General features: G+C 41.8%; 1 protein-coding gene across 6 annotated transcripts in view; it reads right to left on the minus strand.

Annotated features, from left to right (window-relative positions):
• Positions 1 to 24,660, minus strand: part of ulk4 (unc-51 like kinase 4) — a 107,212-nt gene extending 82,552 nt beyond the window's left edge. For 3 of the 6 annotated variants that reach the window (XR_013100775.1, XR_013100774.1, XM_004568125.4), the window contains exons 1-18: positions 24,042 to 24,147; positions 23,801 to 23,941; positions 23,375 to 23,474; positions 22,944 to 23,083; positions 22,688 to 22,850; positions 22,215 to 22,316; positions 22,036 to 22,119; positions 21,790 to 21,865; positions 21,269 to 21,388; positions 20,383 to 20,526; positions 19,497 to 19,690; positions 19,032 to 19,101; positions 18,626 to 18,797; positions 18,351 to 18,411; positions 18,054 to 18,238; positions 17,205 to 17,251; positions 16,714 to 16,792; positions 811 to 918 (exon numbers count right to left, since the gene is read on the minus strand). Coding sequence is in view for 4 of the 6 variants with exons in the window: in XM_004568125.4 (XP_004568182.2) it covers positions 811 to 918; positions 16,714 to 16,792; positions 17,205 to 17,251; positions 18,054 to 18,238; positions 18,351 to 18,411; positions 18,626 to 18,797; positions 19,032 to 19,101; positions 19,497 to 19,690; positions 20,383 to 20,526; positions 21,269 to 21,388; positions 21,790 to 21,865; positions 22,036 to 22,119; positions 22,215 to 22,316; positions 22,688 to 22,850; positions 22,944 to 23,083; positions 23,375 to 23,474; positions 23,801 to 23,941; positions 24,042 to 24,044 (1,989 nt within the window). In the remaining 2 variants the exon portion in view is untranslated. Of the gene's footprint in view, positions 1 to 810; positions 919 to 16,713; positions 16,793 to 17,204; positions 17,252 to 18,053; positions 18,239 to 18,350; positions 18,412 to 18,625; positions 18,798 to 19,031; positions 19,102 to 19,496; positions 19,691 to 20,382; positions 20,527 to 21,268; positions 21,389 to 21,789; positions 21,866 to 22,035; positions 22,120 to 22,214; positions 22,317 to 22,687; positions 22,851 to 22,943; positions 23,084 to 23,374; positions 23,475 to 23,800; positions 23,942 to 24,041; positions 24,148 to 24,616 lie in introns of those variants that run through there. The other 3 variants (XM_012923796.3, XM_076889804.1, XM_012923797.3) reach the window with 3 other exon arrangements.
• Positions 24,661 to 26,223: the final 1,563 nt, after the last annotated feature.

A 26,223-nucleotide genomic window follows, 5' to 3' on the forward strand; every position in this document is an offset into this window, starting at 1 on the left:
CTGGGGGTCAATTAAATTTCAACTGAATTTAGTTAGTGTGTAGATATAAAGTCCATTACCTGATGACAGAGTACTTTCATTCATTTCACCTAAAGCTGAACATTACCACTGAAGAAATAACAAACAGTCTTACTTGTGACATCAATTCTGTGTTCATTTTTACTTATTAACTGAAGAAATCAATTTCACTGCTGAACTATTGGCGAAAGATGATATGACACATTCACAGCCACTTAAAGTTAACAGCAAGGTGAGCAGCCAGTGAATCATTTCTTTCATTGTATTCCTTACTGCTTGTATTAACATAATTGTTCGGGTCATTTAATGACATAATATGCCACTGCCTTGTCTAGTATGTAGAACAATATTAAGAGAATTTGTCTGAGACTAATTAAAGACCTTCATGAATTAGTCTTAACAATGGTGTATGGAAAACAGACTTTAATCGCAGGTTAACGGTAAAAAAAAGAATAAAATCAAATAGTAAGAAATGCACCTGCCCCAATCTGCTGGTTTCTTCTTGACAAAAATGCCAAATAACATTTCTATTAACAGTTCCTCTTCTGTTATACCTCTTCTAATCAAGGAAAAATCTACTTCACAAAGAATGAGTGTTAAAAAAAACGAGTAATGTTCTTGCCACTTATGCAACCTCCTGCAATGAGTGTCCTTTTCATGCCTAAAGCAAGTATGCATGTGGACCGACTTCTATAGACGTGTTTGGAAACATAATCATGTTTCAATAAACTGCAACATATCTATCTCTTTAAAAATGTCTCTTCACGTTGGCTTCTGACATTCAAAGTGTACCTGAGAGGAGATGAGGTAGAGGAACTCCGCGAGTGGTGGCAGCAGGAGCCGTTTTATTTTACTGTTCCTTAGATTATCCCTCAGCAGGTCTGTTAGTGTGGACACAGCCTGCAAAGAGCATGACAAACACTTTCAATAGTACTTCTATTTTCAATTAAAGTTCAATCACATGAAAATTTAAAAAACAATAATAATAATAATAATAATAATAATTTAAAAAAAAAAACTATCTGCACAATAAAATTACAATTCATTTTACATTTATATATTTCCCTAGGGCTGGACATATTCTATTTTTTAATACAAGCCAGGGGCATCTGTATTACCCAGAGACATCACCAGAAGCATGGCAATGCTCTGCTAGCACATAAAAATTTCAACTTCAAAACTCTTATATTCTAACATTATTTTTAAGTTGAGGTAGCAAATACAAAAAGCTTAGCTAAAACCAAATATCTAATTTATGAACGCAATCAACTAAAAATATTAAGGAAAAACAGGAAAATTGATTTTGTCAAAGTCACTAAGGCCACTATTACAGAGATCATAATTTCAAAGCCTGCAAAGCTGTCCCACTGTGTAGGATTATAGTCCAAATCTACCAGGAGCTGCCTGTGTTGTAGTCAACAAAAACCTGGTCTACAACTTTTGAGGAACGAAGACATGCATATTATTTAGAATTTGATGACTAAAACGGCAACAATGTCATGCTAACCTGAAAAACATTTAACAACTGTTTGTTTTAGTAAAGCTGAACAATTATCCACTGATGTTCTTTGAAAGAACCTGCAAATGCAATATTGTCACTTCTTCTATGAGGTTAACACAAAGCCAGTAGTGAAAGGCTGCAGGACCCAGAGTGATGCTCAGGTTGGATCTTCCCAAACAAATCCACCAGTCAAAGCTTGACTTTGAGAAAAAATGAGTGATGAGGTCAACAGGTTTACAGCACTGAGGTTGGTTTTTACAGTAGGGACACTGCTCTCACATCAAATACTCCTTGGGTAATAAACTGTTGTATAAGTTGCATAATGTTAAAAAACAAACAAACAGCAAAAATGTGTAACAAAATACTTTGTGTATGGAGTTAAAATATAATATTATGGTTTACCTTTTAAGTAAGGACAAGATTATTAGCTGCTGGAATAAGACATAATTGGTTTATCTATAGCCCTGTGAAAGGCTGGAAACATGTCCAGGGTGTATTTCATGACTTAGAGGATGGATATGCTCAAGGCCCTCTATTCATCCAGTTCAGGGGGGCAGAGTTAAGAAAACAGAAGCATGGATGGGATATACATTAAATAAAAAAAAAAAAAAAAAATCCCATTGAACTCAGATGTAAACACACACACACAGACTTAATTATATGCAAACACAGCCTTTCTGGCTGGCTGCTTCCTGACATTAGCATTACTGCCAGCTTTTCCCCCTCTGTGATCTGATGCAAGTTCTGCCTCATTCCTCTTTTGTTCCTGCTTTCTTCTTTATTTTTTCCATTGTTTCCATTCTCTCCCAGTTTTGTATCATTTCTGTATTGTTGAACACATTTTCTCCTTCTCTTCCATTTTAAATTTGCCTGCTGTGATTCTATTACAGCACTACAGTTACACTCAAGCAATTGTATTTTGCCATTTTCCAATCTTCTCTCTCACTCCCTTAGTGAGATCAAACCACTAACAATTTCTAAATGGAAAAGGTTGGGAATTAATATGCTGGGGTGTGTTAGAAACTGGTCAAGCAGCTGTACTCAGGGAGAGGGGAGAGGTAGAGAAAAAAAAAGCCTACATGAAGACATATAAAAAATAATTCCCAGAGAACACCTTACAATTATCTCAGCATCAGCACTTCAGGTGAAAACTATGCACATCAATGCACACAAGGAAATACAAACCCATGCACTTAATTAACACACATAAACAACAACGCAGACACACACACACACACACACACACACACAATAAACAGTGCGATGACCAGTTACTGCGGTGGACTATTAGCCTTATAGAAGACTGAAGACTCAGCCAGAATTAATAGGTAATACAAGCCCATAAAGTGGTGACAGAGGAGACTGACTTATAAATCAGTACACCAGATTTCAATCCCAGCTGTCATAGCGTGAAAGGCGGGGGCACACCTGGATAGTTTGTCAGTTTGTTGCACGGCTAAATTCAGATTAATGGATCACATATCTTATACTAACAATGTGAGGCACAGATTATCACAGCATCTAAAAACACATTCACCAAATATCTCTAGGAAACAAGACTTTTATATTGTTTACCCATAAGAGTATCCAGACGTGCCACTTTAATCAACTTTATTTAACTTTAATCAAAATCAGGCTTAACATAATTACACAACACAGTCAGTCCAAACTTTTTTTTTCTTTTTTACAAAGGATATTTAGAAATCCAGAAATGTCTTTGTTGAGCCATTGCCCTCTGAATATGTCTTCTTAAGGATTGCTGTGAGCTTTTAAAATTCATTGCTTTCCTATAACCCTTCACAGTTCAAGCTTTTGTGGCAAAACTCCCAGAAAATCTGGGGAAGATCATGTGTAGTGGATTTTGAAAGCACAGCTTCTCTATCTCACATTAAGAAAGCAAGAAACATGCATTAGTAACATTAAAACAAAACATTTATTTTTCATTTAATTCTATTTGACGGCTGAAGGACAATGACAGACTCACTGTAGAAAGACAAAAGAGAAACAAACAGGACAGGAAGAAAGAACAGTGAGACAGGAAGAGAGACAGACGAGTGTGTCTATTGAAGAGTAATGAAAGCATATAGCAGCTACCATGGTAACTAAGCCCAGCCCCAAAACTCTGATTAGCAGAATATCAGTGAGAGGACCCCTGCTGAGAAAACACACACACACACACACACACACACACACCAGAGAAAAAAATCTTTTATTGGTCATCTGTTAGCATCACTATAACATAAGGACAAACACAAACACAGATGCACCAAAAGAAGGAAAAAAAACAAACAAACAACCCCCCCCCCCCCCCACACACACACACACACACAAAATATCATAAAAGAGACCCCTGCTGAGTCCTCGCATAAACATGGTTTAAAAAAAAAAAAAAAAAAAGCACACTTGCAGAAACACACAAAACACCTCTGCTGCGTCTATAGATGGACACACGACTACAGACACAAAGATTATTTATATAATGCTTTTTGTTATCCTTGTCATTAGTAGCTGATTTTTTTCCACTCATCATTGGTTTTTAACAATTCACTAAAGAGAAACTGCGATGCCAAAGTCGTCCATTTTGTATATCGCTGTGATGACTCGGTAAATGGTAAATAGACTGGTTCTTATATAGCGCTTTTCTACTCTTCTGAGCACTCAAAGCACTTTACACAACATGTGCATTCACCGATTCAAACAAGCACATTTTCTTAGTGCTTTCTAACTAACATTCACACACACATTCATACTCCGAGGGATGCATCGGAGAGCAATTTGGGGTTAGTATCTTGACCAAGAGGCATGCAGACTAGGGGAAGCCAGGAATCAAACCACCAGTATCAGTAGATGATCAGTAGATGACCTGCTCTACTGCCTGAGCTACAGCCATCCCAGTAGCAGCAAAGAGCCAGAAGACAACTGGTGTGGTATAAAACAGTTCTCTGGCGTAAGATGTCGACAGTAAACCATGGTAAATAAGAATAAGCCCTGGGCATCACTGACAAATAGCACATAGCTAGATCTCTGTGCCATTTATACACCCCCAGTAGATTCTACTTTGATGAAGCCATTTTTTAAACTCCATCAAGAATCTGCCAATGTCCAGGACTCAAAAAAATGATGCCTGATATGATGAAACTACAAATCAGAAACTACTTGTTTTGTAAGTCTCACTGGTAATGCGTCTCTCCCTTCTGCTTGTACATAGTTAACAGAAAGTTCAGAGGGGACTCTTTAGAGAAATGACTCAACAAGGGAAACCAATAAACTGCAATGCTTATGATGGGCCCTAGACAGTGATGACAAATCTGCAAAGGCTTTAAAGTTACATTATCTGACAAATCACATATCAGTATATAGTAAAAATCAGACAAACAAAAACAAGACAATCAATACATTCCTGCCAATATGGCCACTGGTAATATCAATATTTTATCATAAGGCTAATTTCTCTCATTTGTGGCACTAAACATGACCATGTAAGTACCATGGCATCTATGTCAGCATGTGCATAGGCACATTCATAAAAAAGGTCACTAAATATTGTTTATGGATGACCCATGATAAATTAAAATCTTCCACCTAAACCACTGTACTATTGAACATACAGTGGGGCAAAAAAGTATTTAGTCAGCCACCGATTGTGCAAGTTCCCCCACTTAAAATGATGACAGAGGTCAGTAATTTGCACCAGAGGTACACTTCAACTGTGAGAGACAGAATGTGAAAAAAAAAAATCCATGAATTCACATGGTAGGATTTGTAAAGAATTTATTCGTAAACCAGGGTGGAAAATAAGTATTTGGTCACCTCAAACAAGGAAAATCTCTGGCTCTCACAGACCTGTAACGTCTTCTGTAAGAAGCTTTTCTGTCCCCCACTCGTTACCTGTATGAATGGCACCTGTTTGAACTCATCATCTGTATAAAAGACACCTGTCCACAGCCTCAAACAGTCAGACTCCAAACTCCGCCATGGCCAAGACCAAAGAGCTTTTGAAGGACACCAGGAAAAGTATTGTAGACCTGCACCAGACTGGGAAGAGTGAATCTACAATAGGCAAGCAGCTTGGTGTGGAAAAATCAACTGTGGGAGCAATCATCAGAAAATGGAAGACATACAAGACCACTGATAATCTCCCTCGATCTGGGGCTCCACGCAAGATCTCATCCCGTGGGGTCAAAATGATCATGAGAACGGTGAGCAAAGATCCCAGAACCACACGGGGGGACCTGGTGAATGACCTGCAGAGAGCTGGGACCAAAGTAACAAAGGTCACCATCAGTAACACACTACAACGGCAGGGAATCAAATCCCGCAGTGCCAGACGTGTTCCGCTGCTGAAGCCAGTGCATGTCCAGGCCCGTCTGAAGTTTGCCAGAGAGCACATGGATGATACAGCAGAGGATTGGGAGAATGTCATGTGGTCAGATGAAACCAAAGTAGAACTTTTTGGTATAAACTCAACTCGTCGTGTTTGGAGGAAGAAGAATACTGAGTTGCATCCCAAGAACACCATACCTACTGTGAAGCATGGGGGTGGAAACATCATGCTATGGGGCTGTTTTTCTGCCAAGGGGACAGGACGACTGATCCGTGTTAAGGACAGAATGAATGGGGCCATGTATCGTGAGATTTTGAGCCAAAACCTCCTTCCATCAGTGAGAACTTTGAAGATGAAACGAGGCTGGGTCTTCCAACATGACAATGATCCAAAACACACCGCCCGGGCAACAAAGGAGTGGCTCCGTAAGAAGCATTTGAAAGTCCTGGAGTGGCCTAGCCAGTCTCCAGACCTCAACCCCATAGAAAATCTGTGGCGGGAGTTGAAAGTCCGTGTTGCTCGGCGACAGCCCCAAAACATCACTGCTCTCGAGAAGATCTGCATGGAGGAATGGGCCAAAATACCAGCTACTGTGTGTGCAAACCTGGTAAAGACCTATAGTAAACGTTTGACCTCTGTTATTGCCAACAAAGGTTATGTTACTGTAAGGTAGTGACTGGAATAAGTCACAAGGTGTCGCTGTTGAGCTCCATATATGGTGTAAAATTTAGCAATTTTGACCATTTGTCCTCTGCAGGACACCGTACTTCAGATTTCTTGTTCGCGCGGGCGCCATCTTGGTTCAGTGTTTGCTGTGATTCAAAAAGGTAAGCACTGCCAGTGGCGAACTGCATCAGTTTTGTGTTGTATTCATCGCCGAGACCGTGGAATGTTGTAGAAGGCACGGTTATTGTTACTTAATGTGTATTCTGTGTATATGTGTTGTTGTATTTTGCAATGTTGATAGTCACGGAGTGTTTGCTGTGATTCAAAAAGGGCCAGCAGCAGAGTTGGAGTGGTGTTTGCCCCTGCTTCCGAATAAACGGCACGGTCCGAGCCACAAATCGAGCGCCTGTGTCCGACTGGTCTCTCTGCGGTGCACCCCAATCCAACACAAACTAACACAACGCAGAGTCCGGGGTGTAGGGAAGCCCCTGCACTGGTTGGGTTACATCTTTGGTGCCGTGACCCGGATTTGTGGCACTTCGAGACCGAAGAGAAAGCAATGCCGACACCCCCCAGCTACGCAGCCATAGTAAGAGGTGTCGCCATCTGATGGGGTGCTGAACTAAGTATATAACTGCCTGTGCAGCTGTATTACTGGGACTTTCATCTCCCCAGGCATATCCTTTGAAAGTGAACTCTTGGGGTGGTTTCATTTGAGGGTTTCTGTCCCTGAAAAAAAAAAAAAAAAGACTCAGAGACTTGAATTGTAGAAAGAATGCTAAATGATGTTCCCTGTCTATAATGATAATCATTGAATACGGTTAAGCAATTGCTGCTGATTTGTGTCATTCACAACCTCTGTGCTGAAGATAGTTGTTTAACTACGCTCTGAGTTTAATGCTGTTTTTTTGTGAATTCTTTTTTTTTCTGCGTTATAGAATGATAGTTGTCATACATCTGTGTTGTGTTCTATTTTACTAGAAATATATTGTACTTACTCACAGTTAAGCATACTACAAGTAGCCCACACACATTTTCTGGTGCAGCTAAATTAGAGATACAGGACAGTGAAAATGTTGAGAGACTTTGCAAAGAGGGCACAGCCTCACCTTTTGAATGAAGGGGCTACAGCTAGCGCCAGTACAGTGGACCAACAGTCATCAGTGAAGTCGAAGCTGGTCACCCAGTTCCCCAGCTTCACTGGCCAGCGGTTACAGTATCACACCCCAATCAGGGACCTCACCGACTCTGGGCTGGGCACACAACAGACCCCACCACCAACCATGCTTTCACCCCAGACTGATCTTGGCGTGGCTCCAGCTCATGCCCCACCACTGCCACCCTATGGAGGCCAAATGCAGGTGCCCTCACACCTATCTGAAATTCGCCCAAGGTCAGTGCCAACCAACCAGACAAGCCAGTCCAACCACAGCCCTCTAACTACAGCCCCTCCAGTGTTTCGGCCAGATGTACAGATAACTATGCCCCCTGCTTTTTCCCCTCAGGCCAGTGTCCATGGGCCCACTGCTACACCGGCACCCCATGTTGCCTCATATCCCAACTACCCAGCGGTGCACAGTACCCAGCATCCCACCCTGAACCAATCACTTAACACTCCTTACCCAACGATGACCGTTCCATTCAGCCCCCAAGCATACACCAGCCATCTGTATTCCACACCTGCCCCCCAAGCCGCCATGCCAAGCCCCCTAACAGTGCAGGGAGTGGGCACAATGAATAATCCCTCTGCAGCCGAGCAGACCCTTGAAAGTTCAAAGCATGGGCTGACGCCCCGTTTGCCCCACATGCCACTAGCTGCTGTCCACGACTCTCGAGCCCCCCTCCACTCATCTGCTATAAGCCCCAACACTGTCATGCCCCCTATCGTGAATATGACCCATGGAGGTTTTATAGCCCCACCCGGCACCCATGCCTCAATGCACGTACCAACCTCTGCTTTAGACCCCCAAGTTAGTGGACACCCTGGCATACCCCCCCAGCAGGTGCATACATCTTTAAGCGCTCCGGGCCGGGCTGCAGCCAACGCTAACCCCCCATTAGCTGCCTACGGTGGTTTTATACAGACTCATCAAGTGAAAAATGTCCAAGTCTTCACTGGCAGTGCTGACAGCAAGGTGCATGTAGAGGACTGGATTCGTGACATGCAGTATCTTCTTGAGGCAATAGAGCTCCCCATTCACCTCCGCTTTTCCACGGTGGTGCGTCACCTAACTGGTGAAGCCCGAAAGCTGGTCCTGAATCTACCTCTCCATGACCAAACACCTGAAAGGGCATTCGAAGAACTGAGAGCAGAGTACAGCGACACACAGAGCTCCTCAGATCTACTAGCGGACTTCTATGAGCGTGTTCAGAGGTCTGGGGAGTCTGCCTGTTCATATGCTATAGCACTGGAGGCAACACTGCGAGCTGTGGAAGAAAACCAAAGAGGAGGCAAGCCTTTTCCTGACCGTGACAGTAAACTCACCCGGCAGTTCATACGGGGGATTAATGATGAGGATGTGTATGCGAGGATCTCGCCAATGAAGCCCCGGCTTTTGAGTTTCCGTGAGCTGCAGGCTGAGCTCCGAAATTTAGCAAAAGAAACAAAGAGATACCAGCCTCAAAACAAATCAAAGAAAACTTATGCCCAGGTACAAGTGGCATCAGAGTGTAGTGTGAATGTGAAGGCAGAAAAGGCTAAACATTCCTCAGAGTGGTCAGAGCTAGCAGAGATGGTCAAGAAATTAGCATTGAGCCAGGAGGAGCAGATGGCCAAGTTAACCCACCTTGAATCGAGAATTTATGCTCCATCCTCTGCCACTCCACTGAGAGTCCGACCACCACCTGGGGCTACAACCCCAATGTCAGTGGTCACATGCTACTGGTGTGGGAAGCAAGGACATATAGCCCGGGTTTGCAGAGCAGTGCTCCCGGGGCCTGAACAGACGTGGGCACACGATCCTCAGCCTGTGACCCCCATGGAGGGAAACACTTACTCAGCTCAGCCTTTAAACAGATAAAGCCCATGGTCGCCGGGGCAACCATGGGCGAGCAGCAAGTCCCCACACTGCAGGTGAACAAAGGTGACGGAGGAGAGAGCACTCCCCTAGTTGGTCCCAGGAATGAGGGGGAGGTGGAAGTCAACGGAATGAAGTGCAGGGCACTCATCGACTCTGGCTCCCAGATAACCAGTATTACGCATCAGTACTGGCGCAGCCACCCCACCCTCCATAAACAAAAACTGCAGCCTTCTAAGATACCCATAGAAGGTGCAGGGGGCCAGAGTGTCACCTACCATGGTGTGCTACGCATCAACCTAAAATTGTTGGGGAGAGAGTTTAAGGGTGTGCCTGCTTTTGTTGTCACTAACACAGAGTACCGCTCCTCTGTTCCTCTGCTTGTGGGAACTAATGTCCTCCGTGCCTCCAGAAGTCACCTCCAGGCAACCTACGGCCAGCAGTTCCTCCTCCAGGTCAAGGAGACATCCGGAGTGGCACGCCTCCCTGCTAGAGATTGAGAGCACTGACCAGTGTGATATGGATGACACAGTGGGCCCTGTTGTTTATACTGGTCGCAAGGTGCACATTCAAGCAGGGAAAGAGATGGATTTAATGTGCAAAATAAAAGCTGGACCACAAAGAAAGACTTATACAGCCCTAATTGAAGGCCACCCCTCCCTGCGGCTCAGCCAAGACATCCTGGTCGCCAGAGTTCTTGCTGATGTAAAGAAAGGATGTGCCCCGGTAAGAGTGATGAACCTCTCCCAGCATGCTATCACTATCAAGCCTCACACGCATCTGGCCAGGGCATCTCTGGTGGAAAGTATTGTGGACTTTTCAGACAGGGTGCGGGGCAGCCATCACATTAGCGGAGGCAGAGAAGCATGCCTGGGTATGGACCACGTTGTGGCAAGCCAGGAAGTGGATTTAAGTGGAGCAGATGTCGAAAACGAGCACCAGCGTTCCCTTCTTAAAGAGCTTGTGGAAAGGAACATGGGTGTGTTCTCACAGCACCCCCTGGATTACGGCCATACAAAGACTGTGCAACATGAAATCCCTCTGGTCGACTCTAAGCCATTTCGACTGCCTTACCGTAAGATCCCCCCATCACAGTGGCAGGATGTGAGAAGGTTGCTGACAGAAATGGAGGTAGCAGGAGTTATCAGGCCCAGCAAAAGTCCATATGCTTCACCAGTCGTGATCGTAACCAAGAAAGATGGATCACTAAGGCTGTGTATTGACTACAGGAAACTGAACTCCTGTAGCACGAGAGATGCTTTCCCTCTCCCCAGAATAGAGGAAGCCCTGGAGGCTCTAGGGCAGGCAAGATACTTCTCCACCCTTGACCTCACCTCTGGTTATTGGCAGGTGGAGGTGGCGGAGCATGACAAACACAAGACGGCATTCAGCACCCCTATGGGGCTGTTTGAAGCAAATCGTATGCCCTTTGGACTGCAGAATGCTCCCTCCACCTTTCAGAGACTCATGACCTGCTGCTTTGGCGACTTGAACTTCACCCACCTCCTAATCTATCTTGATGATCTCATCATATTCTCCAAAACCTTTGATGAGCATCTGGAAAGACTGCAGCTGGTGTTCGATCGGCTTCGGGAGCATGGCTTGAAGTTAAAGCCTTCTAAATGCCACCTAGTGAGAAAGGAGGTTCAGTATTTGGGTCACTTAGTGTCTGCTGAGGGGATCCGGACAGACCCAGAGAAGATCAGCAAGGTGAAAAACTGGGTGAGGCCCACAAATCGCAAAGAAGTGTTGCAATTCCTGGGATTCGCTGGATACTATAGGCGGTATGTAAGTGGGTACTCTACCCTAGCTGCTCCCCTGTACCGCCTAACTGCTGGTGACCCCAGAAAGAAAAGGAGAGGGGGAAAGAAAAGTCTGGCTACCGACCCACCCTTTTTGTGGACAGATGAATACGAGAAGGCATTTAAGACCCTAAAAGAAAGGCTGACAAGCGCTCCAGTGCTGGGATATCCTGACTATAGCTTGCCCTTCGTTCTGCAGACGGACGCCTCAGGGGAGGGTCTGGGCGCCGTTCTAGCTCAGATCCAAGGTGGAGCTGAGAGGGTCATAGCCTTCGCCAGTAGAGGTTTGAGCCCAGCAGAGACAAGGTATCCTGCACACAAACTCGAGTTCCTTGCTCTTAAATGGGCGGTCACCGACAAATTCTATGACCACCTCTATGGGCGTAGATTCTCTGTCCAGACAGACAACAACCCTCTCAAGTATGTTATGTCATCAGCGAAGCTGGATGCCACAGGCCAGCGGTGGGTGTCTAGGCTGGCTGCTTTCGATTTCGATGTCCAGTATCGGAGGGGACAGAGCAACACAAACGCTGACGCCCTCTCTCGCATGTCTAACCAGGAGGTCATGCACATCCTACAGACATGCCCTCAGTGGGTGGGTGTCGACGAACAGGGGCATGGTGTGACACAGGCTACCCAGGATACTCAAAGCCTCACTGGCCATGGCACGCCTACAGGGGAGGAACTGGAACTCGGGCCACCTACATCCACTGAGCCTTACAGGGATGTGGGGATGGAATCCCTGCCCACCATGACCAAACAGGAGCTCCGTGCAGGGCAGAAAAAAGACCTTGTTATTGGCCCCGTCTTGCACTATAAGAGTATGAACCAGAAGCCGAGCCGCAGCGAGCGAATGAGTGCTGAAGGGCACGTGCGCCTTCTCTTAAAGGAGTGGAGAAGGTTAGCGGTAAGGGATGGCATCCTGTACCGCTGCGTCCAAGACAGCCAAAGGGGAGTAATTGAGCAATTGGTGCTACCAGAGGATTTGCGTATATCAGTGAAGACTGCTCTCCACGATGACTCAGGCCACCTTGGTTTTGAGAGGACATTGCACATGATAAGGGAGAGGTTTTATTGGCCACGGATGTTCCAGGAAATCAAGGCTTGGTGCGAACAATGTGAGAGGTGCTGCCTTAGGAAAACTCCAACCGCAGGGGTCAGGGCCCCCCTGGTCAGTATCCACAGCAGTGCCCCCTTGGAGCTAGTTTGTGTGGATTTTTTGACTCTTGAGAAATCAAAAGGTGGTATCGAAAATGTCCTCGTGGTCACTGACCATTTCTCACGCTATGCACAAGCATACCCCACTAAAGACCAAAAAGCCAGCACAGTGGCTAGGGTGCTGTATAGAAACTTTTTCTGTCGGTTTGGCTTCCCAGCAAAACTGCATGCAGACCAAGGGCGCAATTTTGAAAGTGCTGTGGTGAAGGAGCTGTGTAAATGCACCGGCATCACTAAGACCCACACCACGCCCTATCACCCACAGGGCAACGGGACAACTGAACGGTTTAACCGCACCCTCATGAACATGCTGGGGACGCTAGAACCTCACCTGAAACCCCGGTGGCACGAATATGTGGATGCAATGACACACGCCTACAACTGCACCCGCCATGATTCGACAGGGTACACACCATACTACCTGATGTTTGGCAGGCATCCACGGCTCCCTGTCGACTTGGTCTTTGGGCTGTCAACCACTAATGGGTCGGGGGGATATAGCGATTATGTCCAGACCCTGCATGACTGCTTGTCACAGGCTTATGCACAGGCTAATCAGGCCTCTCGCCAGGCTAAGGGTCACCAGAAAAGATACTATGACCGACAAGCAAAGAGTCAAAGCTTCAGCCCGGGTGACAGAGTCCTGGCTAAAGTGTGTCATGTGGAGGGGCGAAGCAAACTAGGAGACAAGTGGGAGTCACGTCCATACATTGTGGTGAAGAAACAGCCAGACATGCCGGTGTATGTGGTGCGATCGGAAAATGGTGATACAGAGAGAGTGGTCCACCGCAACCTAGTCACGCAGTGTATGTTTCTTCCCGTGGAGCAGGTGGGAGAGGAGGCAAGAGAGGAAATGGAGCTTGACGTGGAGGAGGTTCATGGAGGAGGGATTGAGGACAGTGGAGAGCAGGCTGGTGAAGTAATCAGACAGGATGAAGAGTCGGACATGATCGAAGACGGGGAGGCTGATAGCCTGGAAGGAGGTGTGGAGGGAGTTTCACCTGAAGCAGCAAATGGATCACTTGCCCCCAAGGGACCAGAGGAAAGGGACACAGGGACAGGACAAGAGAGTGAAGATTGGAGGGGGAATGAAACTGTCAGGGTCACCCACTCACCTCCCAGACCAAGTGAACCAAGGAGGAACTTGCCAAGGAGTCGGCATCCCCCTAAGAGACTGACTTATGGGTCGAGAGTTAATGAACCAGGGGAGGATCAGGAGAAGATAGAAAGGGGATGGAAGCTGTGGCAGAGGGCCAAAGCAAGAAGGGCTGCAGGAAACACAGACATTTTCGCATTACACTGCACATCTTCCACCACCGTTATTCTTGTATACATAGTGAGACTGTTCTGTTTTATTTTGTTTTGTTTGATGACTGGGACGCCATCACTTAAAGGAGGGGCGGATGTAAGGTAGTGACTGGAATAAGTCACAAGGTGTCGCTGTTGAGCTGCATATATGGTGTAAAATTTAGCAATTTTGACCATTTGTCCTCTGCAGGACACCGTACTTCAGATTTCTTGTTCGCGCGGGCGCCATCTTGGTTCAGTGTTTGCTGTGATTCAAAAAGGTAAGCACTGCCAGTGGCGAACTGCATCAGTTTTGTGTTGTATTCATCGCCGAGACCGTGGAATGTTGTAGAAGGCACGGTTATTGTTACTTAATGTGTATTCTGTGTATATGTGTTGTTGTATTTTGCAATGTTGATAGTCACGGAGTGTTTGCTGTGATTCAAAAAGGGCCAGCAGCAGAGTTGGAGTGGTGTTTGCCCCTGCTTCCGAATAAACGGCACGGTCCGAGCCACAAATCGAGCGCCTGTGTCCGACTGGTCTCTCTGCGGTGCACCCCAATCCAACACAAACTAACACAACGCAGAGTCCGGGGTGTAGGGAGGCCCCTGCACTGGTTGGGTTACATTACAAAGTATTGAGTTGTATTTTTGTTATTGACCAAATACTTATTTTCCACCCTGATTTACGAATAAATTCTTTACAAATCCTACTATGTGGATTCATGGATTTTTTTTTCACATTCTGTCTCTCACAGTTGAAGTGTACCTCTGGTGCAAATTACTGACCTCTGTCATCATTTTAGGTGGGGGAACTTGCACAATCGGTGGCTGACTAAATACTTTTTTGCCCCACTGTACATATGCTCATTTCACTTTGACAAACCAAACCTTTTAACTTGATGAAAAGTGATTGCCATGGCTGAAAATTAAGTATTTATTTTTTAGAATCAATGATTCCAGTCTCTTAGTGACTAGAGGGAAGTCTGTTTTGGTATGAGCATTACAGCATCAGGGAGTTTCAACGTGGCAGTAAATACACTAAAAGAAAAAAGCTTAAGCTGTAAATGCAATTAAAAGCAAATTTGATTCCTCATTTGAGTTCCAAATTTCAGCTAAAGTGTTAACCAGTCAATTTTTGTTGTAAGACAGTAAAGTAAAGGCTCCACTGAGTCACCACAGTAATTATGCGAAAAAACTGAATTGTTTACATGTATAGTCCTGCAGATGCACTTTACTGCACATGTACACAGAAAAACAGCCACAAATGGATGCAGAGCAGAATGAGGCAGACATCCATGGAAAATTAAAATTAAAAATTGAACACTCAAATTTATTAATCACCTCAAATCTAGCCCTCAGACACCCTCTAGTCCAAAGCCCTCCAAAACTAAAAGATGAGCCCAGAAAAGAGTCCCTTGTGTGAGCTGGGGCTGAGATTAACTGCTCCCTCTCAGACATTTTCTGGCTATTATCACAACAACACTGCTTTACAAGCACCAATCAGTTCCCCAAATTATGTCAAGAAACCATTTTCAAACATTAGAAAGAAAAGAAAAAAAGTCGAAGTAGAGCTGGCCAATTTCAAAAGAAATTATGGCAGAATATCTACTCCACGGTTAGAAGCACACCAATAACAATCTTAACTAAGTACATTAGTGGTCACTCTTTGTGTAGAGTGGAGTTGAGTGGTCAGAGATACACATCCTCCTACAATTTCTAATGTTTAATGAAACAGCAATGTTTACAGTAAGTACTTCAACTCTTTATATTATATATACACTCCTTTGGCGAGGAGCGAGGCACACCCAAGGGTCCCTGAATGACCAAAACACACACATTACATGGATTCATCCAGACACAAACATGAAAATGATATATCATAGACTGATACATAACAGTTATATATTAATCGTTATACTTGATTAAATAAATTGTATAAATATTTATACCACTATTATTGTGTACACTCAAATTATTTTGGCAATATTTTTTTCAGAAGCACCGTGCCAATATAGCCACTCTGAATTTAACTGAACTGATGAGAGCAAAAGTGAGAGAGAGAGAGGGAGAGAGAGAGAGAGAGAGAGCGAGAGTGAGCAGAAGCAAGAGAGCGCAAGATATCTCTAAAGTTCCTATTTACTGTACACAGGCTATGGTTGTCTTGTAGCTTTTTAACGCCGCCAGCTGGTAAATACTGGTACTATAAAGTATTTCTACATCTTGTTTCAGGACAGTTTTTTTCCTCCTTCCTCAGCTAAAAGCTTTTATTATTGTTTGCATGCCTCTAAACAAAAGTACTAATTATGGCCACATGCACAATAAAATTAAGCAAGACATGCTAAATCAACCTTTATGTATTTTGTTGTGGATAAATTTACATTTTTACATCAATAAATGTGCTCTTTCTGGTATTTACTGCCACATTGTGGTGTAAATTTGTACTGCAGGTCTGAGGATCATGAAACATTTTGAAGAAAACAGGACTTCTCAATTTTTTGGTTACTCAGCGCATTAAATAACTTGTCTGAAATAAAATGACTGTTTTGCTCTTTCTATAGTTGCCAGTGTTACACTTTTATTTCTAATACATAATAAATAAATAAAATTCCATAAATAAAATATCTATTTAATTGCATTGATAATGTCTTGGGGTTTTAAATCTGTGTTGGCACACCTACACAATTGTGACAATTAGCTAGGAGCCCTAGTATAAATTTTATACTAACATTTGAAAATTGTGTTAGGTTAAGGTTAAAAAAAAATGAGCAAATGAGCAGTAGCTGTTCTCCCTAAGTAAATAAATAAATGAATACATGGAAATAAAAAAATCTAAAGGAAATAAGCATAACTCTATTTAGTATGTGTGTATATTCCTGACCTCAGAAACAGGACTGTCCAATCCAAGGTCACTACAGTGCAGAGCCAGTAGTCCCATCACTCTGAGAACCTTGCTCCGTCTGCAAGGCATTTTTCATTTTTATTTATTATGTTAATTGTGAATTTTCAGCTTGGATATCATCTCGGGATTTTTTAAAAACATTTTCAGTTACTGATTTTATAAAACTGGTCATGGTGTTTAAGTTTTCCACCATCCTTAGAAGAAAAACACAACATAAAGCAAAGAAAATGTATAAACATCAAATTTCTTAGAGCATGCTTAACCACTCTAGATATAATCATAGGAACTGCAGTTCATAAAACAATGTTAAAAAAAAGCAATTGGGAGAGGATGTAGAATCGTGCTTCTTCTAATTATTCAGTAGCTTTTCTTTAATCATAATGTTTTGCCACATCAGAAATTAGCACTTTAAAAAAAAGCAATGTTACAGTGTCCCCTGTTTATAGAACAAACATACATTGTATACTTACATGTCCCAGTTAGGAGCTTGTCGCAACAGGTGGACCAAAACTAGAAGCTGAATGAAGAATTGAGGAAATTAGAGTGACAGAAAGAAGGAAAAGGATAGCAAACAATGTAAATATGTAGAAAATGATGATATATTGCCACAAAGCATGGAATCTAAGTTCATTGTGACTTCTAAAAGGATTGTTAATGAGAGTGTTCGGTGTTTTAGTAAAAAGAAATTAACTTTTTTCAAATTCAAATTGTTGAGTGGAAAAGATGAGCCGTATAAAAAACAATTATCATTACTTTATTTAATTACAGATAGAAAAAGTATGGTTATATCAGTAATAATACCATAAATAAAAAACATTCTAAATATAATTTTCCTGTGCTTTTGTTAATCTTAATCTTACATTTTTTTCAGGAACTCTGTGCCCAAAATCAGATTGAAAGAGGTATCTTTATTTGAGCCCTGAATAATTCTATGAAACTGCATCCTTGTGCGGTACTAATGACTCCCACTTGACTAATGACTAGCTGGGAGCAAAAGCATGACCCACACACCTACATCCTCTTACTGAAGTTCTCTGTTGACAGGGCAAACAAACAGACAAAAAAAGACAGCACAAGGTCAGTAGAAAATGAACAAACTGGAAAACAATAGCTCATTATAAATATTCAATTGTAGACATGCCAGTGGAAAGATTTCCAACTATAATCTTCCTCAGCTAACACTAAGGATCCCTTGCTGTCATGTAGGGTTGAGATATTAAATACATTCTATTAAGCTGCACAGTTATGCAACTGTTCTCAAGAAACCCACCCAGCAGATCATATTTCAACAGGAGTCTAAAACAAATATGTTTTCCTACCAGTCTTGAGTTAATCAGCCTGTTAGCGATAACTGTATGTCCAACCACACAGCCGAGGTAGCACAGGAGGTTGAGTTTGGATCGAGTGGCCGTGGAAGTGGAGTGGCTCTGTTCTTCAATGGATGAACAAAGCTGTGATAGAAAGACAGTCCACTCTTCATCACTCAGAGACTGTAGCTTCTCACCTGCAGGAAAATAGAGAGGATTCAAGATAAAAACCAGGGACAATACACTGAGATACTTTTTTGCTTTTTTTCAGGACACTAAACTGACTTTGTGCCAGCTCAAAAAACATACCTGAATATGCAGGTACACATAGGGTTTTAGGATCATATCGCCCAGGTGTGTTCTTCAAAATCTGTTAAACAGAGCTCAAAATAGTCAATTGTAGCCATTTTTTCTACATTGCTAGTAAAGGTTGTTAATAAATGTCTTATTCTTATGTAAGAAGGAGCAAGAAAGTTTCCCACTAAGAAGACTTAAAGACTAACAGAGGTTTGACAGATGTATTTTAATGAATTAAAAAAAGAAATATGAAACAGCCATCATATCATATAATTACACGCCTTTACCTTGGGGTTGTCGAGGACTGGGGTGACAGTGAGATCAAATTCAGTGTGGAGAAGATCCTTCACACAGGGTGTAGTGTCAGTACAGTTACTGGTAGTGAGAGTAACCTGAGGTGCAATGTTCTGATTTGGACAGTCAGATGAACTGCAGTTTCTGATTGAGTTGGCACGGGAGCTACAAGAACAGGAAGAGAAGAGTATGGAGAGCAATGTATGGTTTACTATAGACATCTGAGTACCACTCGTTCTAGGTGTGTTCCTACTGTAAGAGTAAATCCAAAGCTTACATATCACTTTTGAGACACGAGATTCACATTCTTCCTCTGGAATGATTTATCTGTAAACTTGTGCACTGAAAACAGGAACAAAACTCTGTAAGGGAAACTAGGAAAGAGTGAGTACAGAATACCTGAGCAGAAAAATGGCCTCAGTGCTGTCCTCATCCAAACCACTCTTTGGCTTCAGGTCTGAAACATTATCTGGAGAAGTAAGCACGTGTGTACTTAAAGACACATAAATTTGTGGTATGGTGAAAGATGAACCTTACATCATAATAAGCAGAAATCAGATCTGCACAATAGAAACTACTAGTATAATGTAGACCTACAACAAACCAAAACCAAACACAAACAAATTCTAGTACAAAAAAATGGTAAAGCGAAACAGTGGAATATAAAACCAGATTAATGATTAATTAATGGTTTGAAGATAAATATTGTAAAAAACAGAATCTATCACACATACAATGTTCATATATACAAAAATGACTAGTGTTAAAGTAAAAATTAAAATTCAAAGTTAAGTAGCTTACTGTGGCTAAGTATTAAATTTTGTTGCTTAATCTAAACCACACAGACTTTGACGAATCTGTTACCTAGTGTGAATGACTTATTGGGCTGCAGTGTGCGGCACATTTGCAGACTCCCAGTTAACTTAGAGTCATCGTCAGGTTCTCCTTCTCTTCTTCTCTCCCTTCCGACTTCACTATTCAGGGTCTGGCTTTGGCTCAAGGCTCCAGAGGATGTGTGGTTGACAGAATTTTGGCTGTCAGTCCTTCTGTCACATGGCCTGTCAGTTGTTGTAAGAGATGATATTAGTTTCTCAGACATCCCATAAGCTAGCTGACTGAGGGCTAAGTGGCTGTTGGCAAGGCTCGCTGCTTGCCACGGATGGAAAAGGTCACATGTGTTTGTGTGTCTGTGGAGGTAGTGAGAACTAAAAAGACTTCATGGTCATTTTCTTTCTTTTTCAGGTCTGAGCACTGGCTGAAGTTACCCCTTCTAACGTGTAACAGAGAAAAAGGAAGTATTTCCGTTCAGACGGGTTCTTACTACTCGTTTTACTCGGTCAGTTGGTGTAAGTGAAAGTGCTTCCTGCAGAAAGCAGGACACATGAAGTCTACTCATGAATGCACCCAGCTATCATCTGCACTATTCTTGAATGGATCCAGACAGATATTGCAGGCAAAAAAAGAAAATTTAAAGATCAATTCAACTTAATCCAACATCGGTGTTCTTGTATGTAGCTCCATCGGATAATGCCAAGAAAAGGTCTATGCTGAAGCACATGAGTGAAAATGGCGATACAGAACCCTTTCTGCAAGCTGTTTCTTTATTAGCTAAATTCTCTGATATCAACCTTTGTCAAACACGATTCACATCCCGACTGACAGCCAAAAATAACAAGGAAAATAAATGCTGGTAATTATGTTGGACTTTTAAAATCAAAACAGATTAGAAAAATGAAAAAACATAACCTACCTGAAACTACAAGAAACAACCTCCTTGCAGACATTTTCTGCCTCTTCATTTTCTTCATTCTTCTCTTCACCTTTTTCGGCATCCTCTTCCTCCTTTATAATCTGTTTCCAGAAAGGGTGAGCCAGCAGTTGTGGCCAGTTCATCCTAAAGATACATCAAAAAATCAAATGCATTATGAGTAACACCTTACAATACAACCAGGAACTACAGCAACTCCCCTGTAAATGGAACTTTAATTATTTTATTTGAAATTACATTGTAGTTACATTTACCTACAAGTAGTATCCCAAGAATAAGGGGTTAATAAGTCAGTTTTTTATATAAAAAAAAAAAAAGAGAGAGAGAGACATAATTAAACTGTAGGTAAATTTAAGCATGTATAAAAAAATTTAGGTAGTGCCTAAATTCCTGGTATTATACTGTATGTATTATACTGTATTTTTAAATACTGCATAAGTATTTTTAAGTACTGTGTAATTTCTTGGTAATTTTGTAGAAAATCAAACTACACTAAACTACAAGTCAGACTTAGCTCCATTACACAGGCCTGCAAGTTTATTTGTTCTTGTAATTTAGAAAGGGAGTCCTTCTTGCAATGCATTGGCAAAATAAAAGGACAGTTAAATAATAGAACATCCATCATGCAAGCACTCAGAAGCTTCAGTTAATGTCATTAGAATTGGGAAAAATATGATCAGGCCGTATTTCCAACCATGATTCTGGCATGACTGTTGATGCCACACGAGTTGGTTTGGGTATTTCTATAATTACTGATCTCACTGCAGTCTGCACAGCTCTGTCGAACTGGAGTGAGAAACAAAAATACCCCGTGAGAAATACCTTGATAATGACAAAAGTCTCAGGAGAATGGCCAGAGTGTGCTGACCTGACATTAAAGCCGAAAAGAGCTCTGATAACCACGCTGGGGTGAGCAGAAGAGCATCCAAAACATTTACAACTTCCAGGCAGATGGGCTACAACAAAACAGGACCATGTGTGTTCTCTCCTATCAGCCAAGAACAGAAATTTGAAGCAGCAATGGGAACAGACTCACAAAAACTGGACAACGCAATACTGGAAAAATTAATGATTATGAATAATGAATTTTAATTTCTGCTAAGGCACACAGATGGCAAGGTCAGACTTTGGCATAACTAGCATGACTCCATGAACCCAGACTGCTTTGTGTCAGTTCAGACAGGTGGTGTAGTGGTGTGGTGATTTTTTGTTTTCAGCACACTGAGCATTCATTCATTCATACTGATCACTCATTTATTAAATCCCACTGTCTGAGCAATGCTTCTGAACATGTGCATCGATTTATAGAAGCATTTGAGCATCCAGATGATGAAACTATAGCAACTGTATCAGAATTGTAAGTGTTTGTTGTGTGTGTATGAGCTTAACCTCCTCTCAGGGTTTTTGTTGAGCAACCCTTTCAGAAGACTCTGGAAATCCTGGCAGGGAGAACCTGCAGAAACCACTGTACAAAGAAGAAAATTAACCAAACAAACAACAACAAGAATAAAATCAACAATTATCTGTTAAAACTATTTTTTTCTAAATATCAAACACTATATGAAATGTGACATCTTTGTGTGCGAGTCTGTGTCTGTATATAATGATGTGGGTGTGCGAGGAAGTGTTTGTCACCTGTCTGCCTGGGAGGTGGTGGTTCCTTATTCAAGATCATCTCTCTCAATTCAGTGTAGTTGTCAGAGAAGAAGGGGGGTGTACCTGGGAAACAAAAACAATATAGAACAGTACCGTATAACATATTACAGGCCAGAATTAGTATTTTCATTAGTTTGAGTCTGTTTGCATATCAGTACCGGTGTACATGTAGTATAATATACAACCAAGAGACCAGAGATCAGACTTCATATTAGTTTCTGATCCTTCCAAAACCTCTGGAGCACTGTAAGCTGTAGAACCTGAAAATATACATACATAAATGCACACAGAGTAGTTTAAAAAACAGATAGTATAAAGTATACAATATGGTATAGTCTTAACATATTTTAATTTTTTAAAAAGTTTTTATGCTGCTATTTTTTAATCTCACCAAGATTTCAAAACAACATTCCCTACACAAGACTTGTTTTTGTCATTGCCTTAAGTGAAATACCTCTCCTAAGGTTGCACACCCAGAGCACTGGATGCAACATTAAGACCTTGCTTACATTTCCATCTGATCAACAGCAGCTACTAACAGCTGTATATCTTTAGAGCCTCTCTTATCTCTAATCAGCTGGTTTTATACAGTCAACAAATGATAGCATACAGAAACAGCATGATTACTAACCTTGTAATCTTTTCTTTAAGTTGTCAGTGTTCTGATTGCTGTCTCCTTCCTCTATCTCCTCAGATGCAGAGAACAAGGTAAGGAAATCCTGCAGCGTGTCTCCCTCTGCCTTAGACAGACAGAAGTTACCAAACTTCAGAATGCCGCTGCCATCAAGTAGGATCTATGAGCAACAGAAAGAGAAATATTACAACATTCATATATGATGGTAGCATTGCTGTTATACACTTACATAGAGATGAATGCAGGTGCAAACCTTAGCAGGAGTCAGGTCAGAGAAAATGATTCCTAACTCATGGATGTGTTTCAGTCCTTTGACTAAGTGCCATCCAAACCTTCGTACCGCATCTTGTGACAGGCTTCCATCATGGGCAATTACAGACTCCATGGAACCCCCTGAAATTTACAGCACATGTTTGTATGCAAGTTTGGCACATGAGGTAAAAACAAAGAGAACAAAGAATGACACACCTTGCACTGCTTAAAAAAAATGTGGTTACAGACTATACCAACACTGAATATATATGAGTAATGGGGAAAAACACATTCTGAAAGGACATTTATTATTAAAAACTTAAAATATTAAAGTAATTTAAGCCTTAAGCTGCTATAAGTTGTGGTTCTCATCAAATATATTCTTTGATATTCGGGTACTGTTTATAACAACTGCCAGGAATAATGACTGACCTGTACAAAGCTCCACCACCAACCACAGGTGGTTACTTGTCTCATACCACTCGTAGAAGTTGGCTATATTTGGATGATCCAGATCCTGGGTGAGGCGTACCTTATACAAAAGTGAATCATCAGAACACTTTTATAAAGCAGGCTTTTTACGGCAAAGCTCAATGCCAAATTCCACCTAAAAATATCATGCACTAATCATTCACATGATCTTATTCAATATGAAAAGCACACTGTATATATGCTAGTGTACTGGGAGCAGTGGCCTCAGAAAGGGAGATCATCCCCTAACAGGCGGAAAATAGATTGACAGTTAGATATATCAATACTAATCACAGCCTTCTTTGGACTGTTAAAAACAACTCTGTTATTGGTATATAAAACTAATACAACTAGAAGATGTACTACTAAGTTCAAACATTGTCCTACATGGTTAGTAATCTCGGATTTCTTGGTTTTGTCAGTGCATTTGATGGCAACATAGTTGAGATTGCCCTTCCTTCTTCCTTTATAGACAACTGAGTTGTGGCCTGCCCCAAGCTCCTCGTACAGAATGAAGTTTTCCATTTGCTGTGGAGAAGAAAAAAAAGGCCTAATTTATATCTATTCACTTCAAACTTTTTTTTCCCATCAGTGAAAAACAGAAGCCTTACAGTAATTCAAACTATACCATGCAAGTTGTACAGTACGTATGGAATATTATCTGCTCTTGCACGCGTTTTGATAAATGGGACCTCTGGGAATCTTGTCATAAATCTGTTTTAACAACATCCAAATACATATATATATTTAAAGGTGGGGTACTATATTTGTTGGAGAGCCACACCTGTAAAAAATCCGCCTGATTACCTTTAATTAGCGGAACACCTGTTTTACTACAGCAGCTTCATTAGAGTCAACCACTTTCATAACGAACTCTTAACATTCACCCAGAAAGACAAGACAACAAAGTGTGTATTTTATGCTTAAAATAAATAATTAACCTTTATGTGTGAAAAAACATATATGTTATGAGGCATTAACGTAAACTTTAAAATAACGGTTGACCTCGGGGGCTTCATGGTCTGTTGTACGTTCAGGAGCTCAGGTAGTTTGCACTCTTTGAACAAAAAAAGTTAACAGTTGAAGTGAAAGTAATTATAAGAGACCTGCACACGCCTATACACAGGCTCATAAAAAACATTTGCGATTAATGCTGAGCTTGTTATTTTTTTACACTTCACATTAAAGTAGCTTGAAACCTACCTCTTCAACGACCCGCTGTTTGTGAGCGGAAGAGTGATGGGTCGCATTGTTCCAAATGGAAGAGTGGGGGGTAGTGAAAATGTTGGCATGAAATAAAGGCTGTATCTTCTCGTCATAGTCATTATATGTGCATACAGATAAGTAATTATATTTAATAAAATGTTTCGGTTTAAATAAGATATAAGCAAAACTGTGATTTTGTGAAAAACGCTGTATTAGTTTTAACCTGATCCACCTCCAAATGGTATATTCCCACGTTGCTAGGATACTAGAGTGAACACAACAGACAGCGGGCGCTTGGAATCCAAATTAAAGTGGCTGTAATGGCGTTTTATAATAAACTATAACAGAGAAATTTATAAAACTCAGTTTTAAATTTGTGTTATAAAAATAATTTTCAGAGTACTTCTGAATATTCCGGAGGTAAGCTCTAACTCTGGTCATACTCCGGTCTTCGGGGTCTAAATGCGGGCATACACACAATCCATGTGAGAGTGTAGAATGACGTCATTAATTAAATGATATTGGCAGACAAAAGGCCTTACAGTGTTTGCCAGCCCACAGGGCAGCGGGGACACTGGTGAATTAAGTTAAAACTGTGTGAAATGTGGTCACGTGTGAGACGTTTTCCATTGTGGCTTCGTAAAAGGTGATTGACTTTATTGAAACTGAAATGTTTTTCTAAACCTAACCAAACGGTTTTGTTTCCTCACTCTAATCAAACTGTCTGGAAATGAGAATGAATAAATAAATTGTTTTTAAAAAATGTTTGAAGCTGGCTTACGAATAACTTAATAAGCTAGGGATAGAAGTATGTCAGTCTTTTGCGGCAAATTTCTCTCCATATAAGAGCAGGGAACGGTGGAAATCTGCATAAATTTAAAACTTCCCAACTAGCTAGGTTACATAAAAATGCCAGGGACGAATTCCGGAGAACATATTTCATTCAACAAAATAAAAGCCAGTGATGCTTTCAATGTATTTACCATAGTTTTTTGTTATTGCAAAGTTCAAGTAAAGACAACAGTCATTACATTTCTTAACCCGGCTGTGTAACCCGACTGTGTCAACTGAGGAAGTTCAGGGTCTCTCCAAAGATCCTCAGGATTTTCTATACAGGCGCTGTGGAGAGCATTTTCACAGAACATCACATCGTGGTTTGGGAACAGCTGTGTTAAGGACCAAAAAGCTCTCCAGAGAGTGATCCGTACAGCAGAACGCTGCTGCAGGATTGCTCTCCCCCCGCTTCAGGACACCTAAACCAGGAGATGCCGGACTAGAGCAGCGCAGATACTGAAGGACCCGTCCCATCCTGGCAACAAACTGTTCCAACTTCTGCAATCCGGTAGAAGGTTCCACATCATCCGAGCAAGGACAGAGAGACTCAAGAGAAGCTTCTATCCCCAAGCCATCCGGGCCCTAAACACACACACCCGCCCTCTCACATCATCTATAATTGACTGAGACAGGACTCTCTTCCAAACACTCTAAACCCAGGCACAATGTACATTTCAAATTTCTTTAATTTTAAATATGTTTATATTGTCTATTCTGTAAAATAGTCAGATTGTCTATTCTTATTAATGTACAGAATTCACCTGCTTGCT

The sequence above is a fragment of the Maylandia zebra genome, linkage group LG11 (assembly GCF_041146795.1).
Source record: "Maylandia zebra isolate NMK-2024a linkage group LG11, Mzebra_GT3a, whole genome shotgun sequence".
NCBI lineage: Eukaryota > Metazoa > Chordata > Actinopteri > Cichliformes > Cichlidae > Maylandia > Maylandia zebra.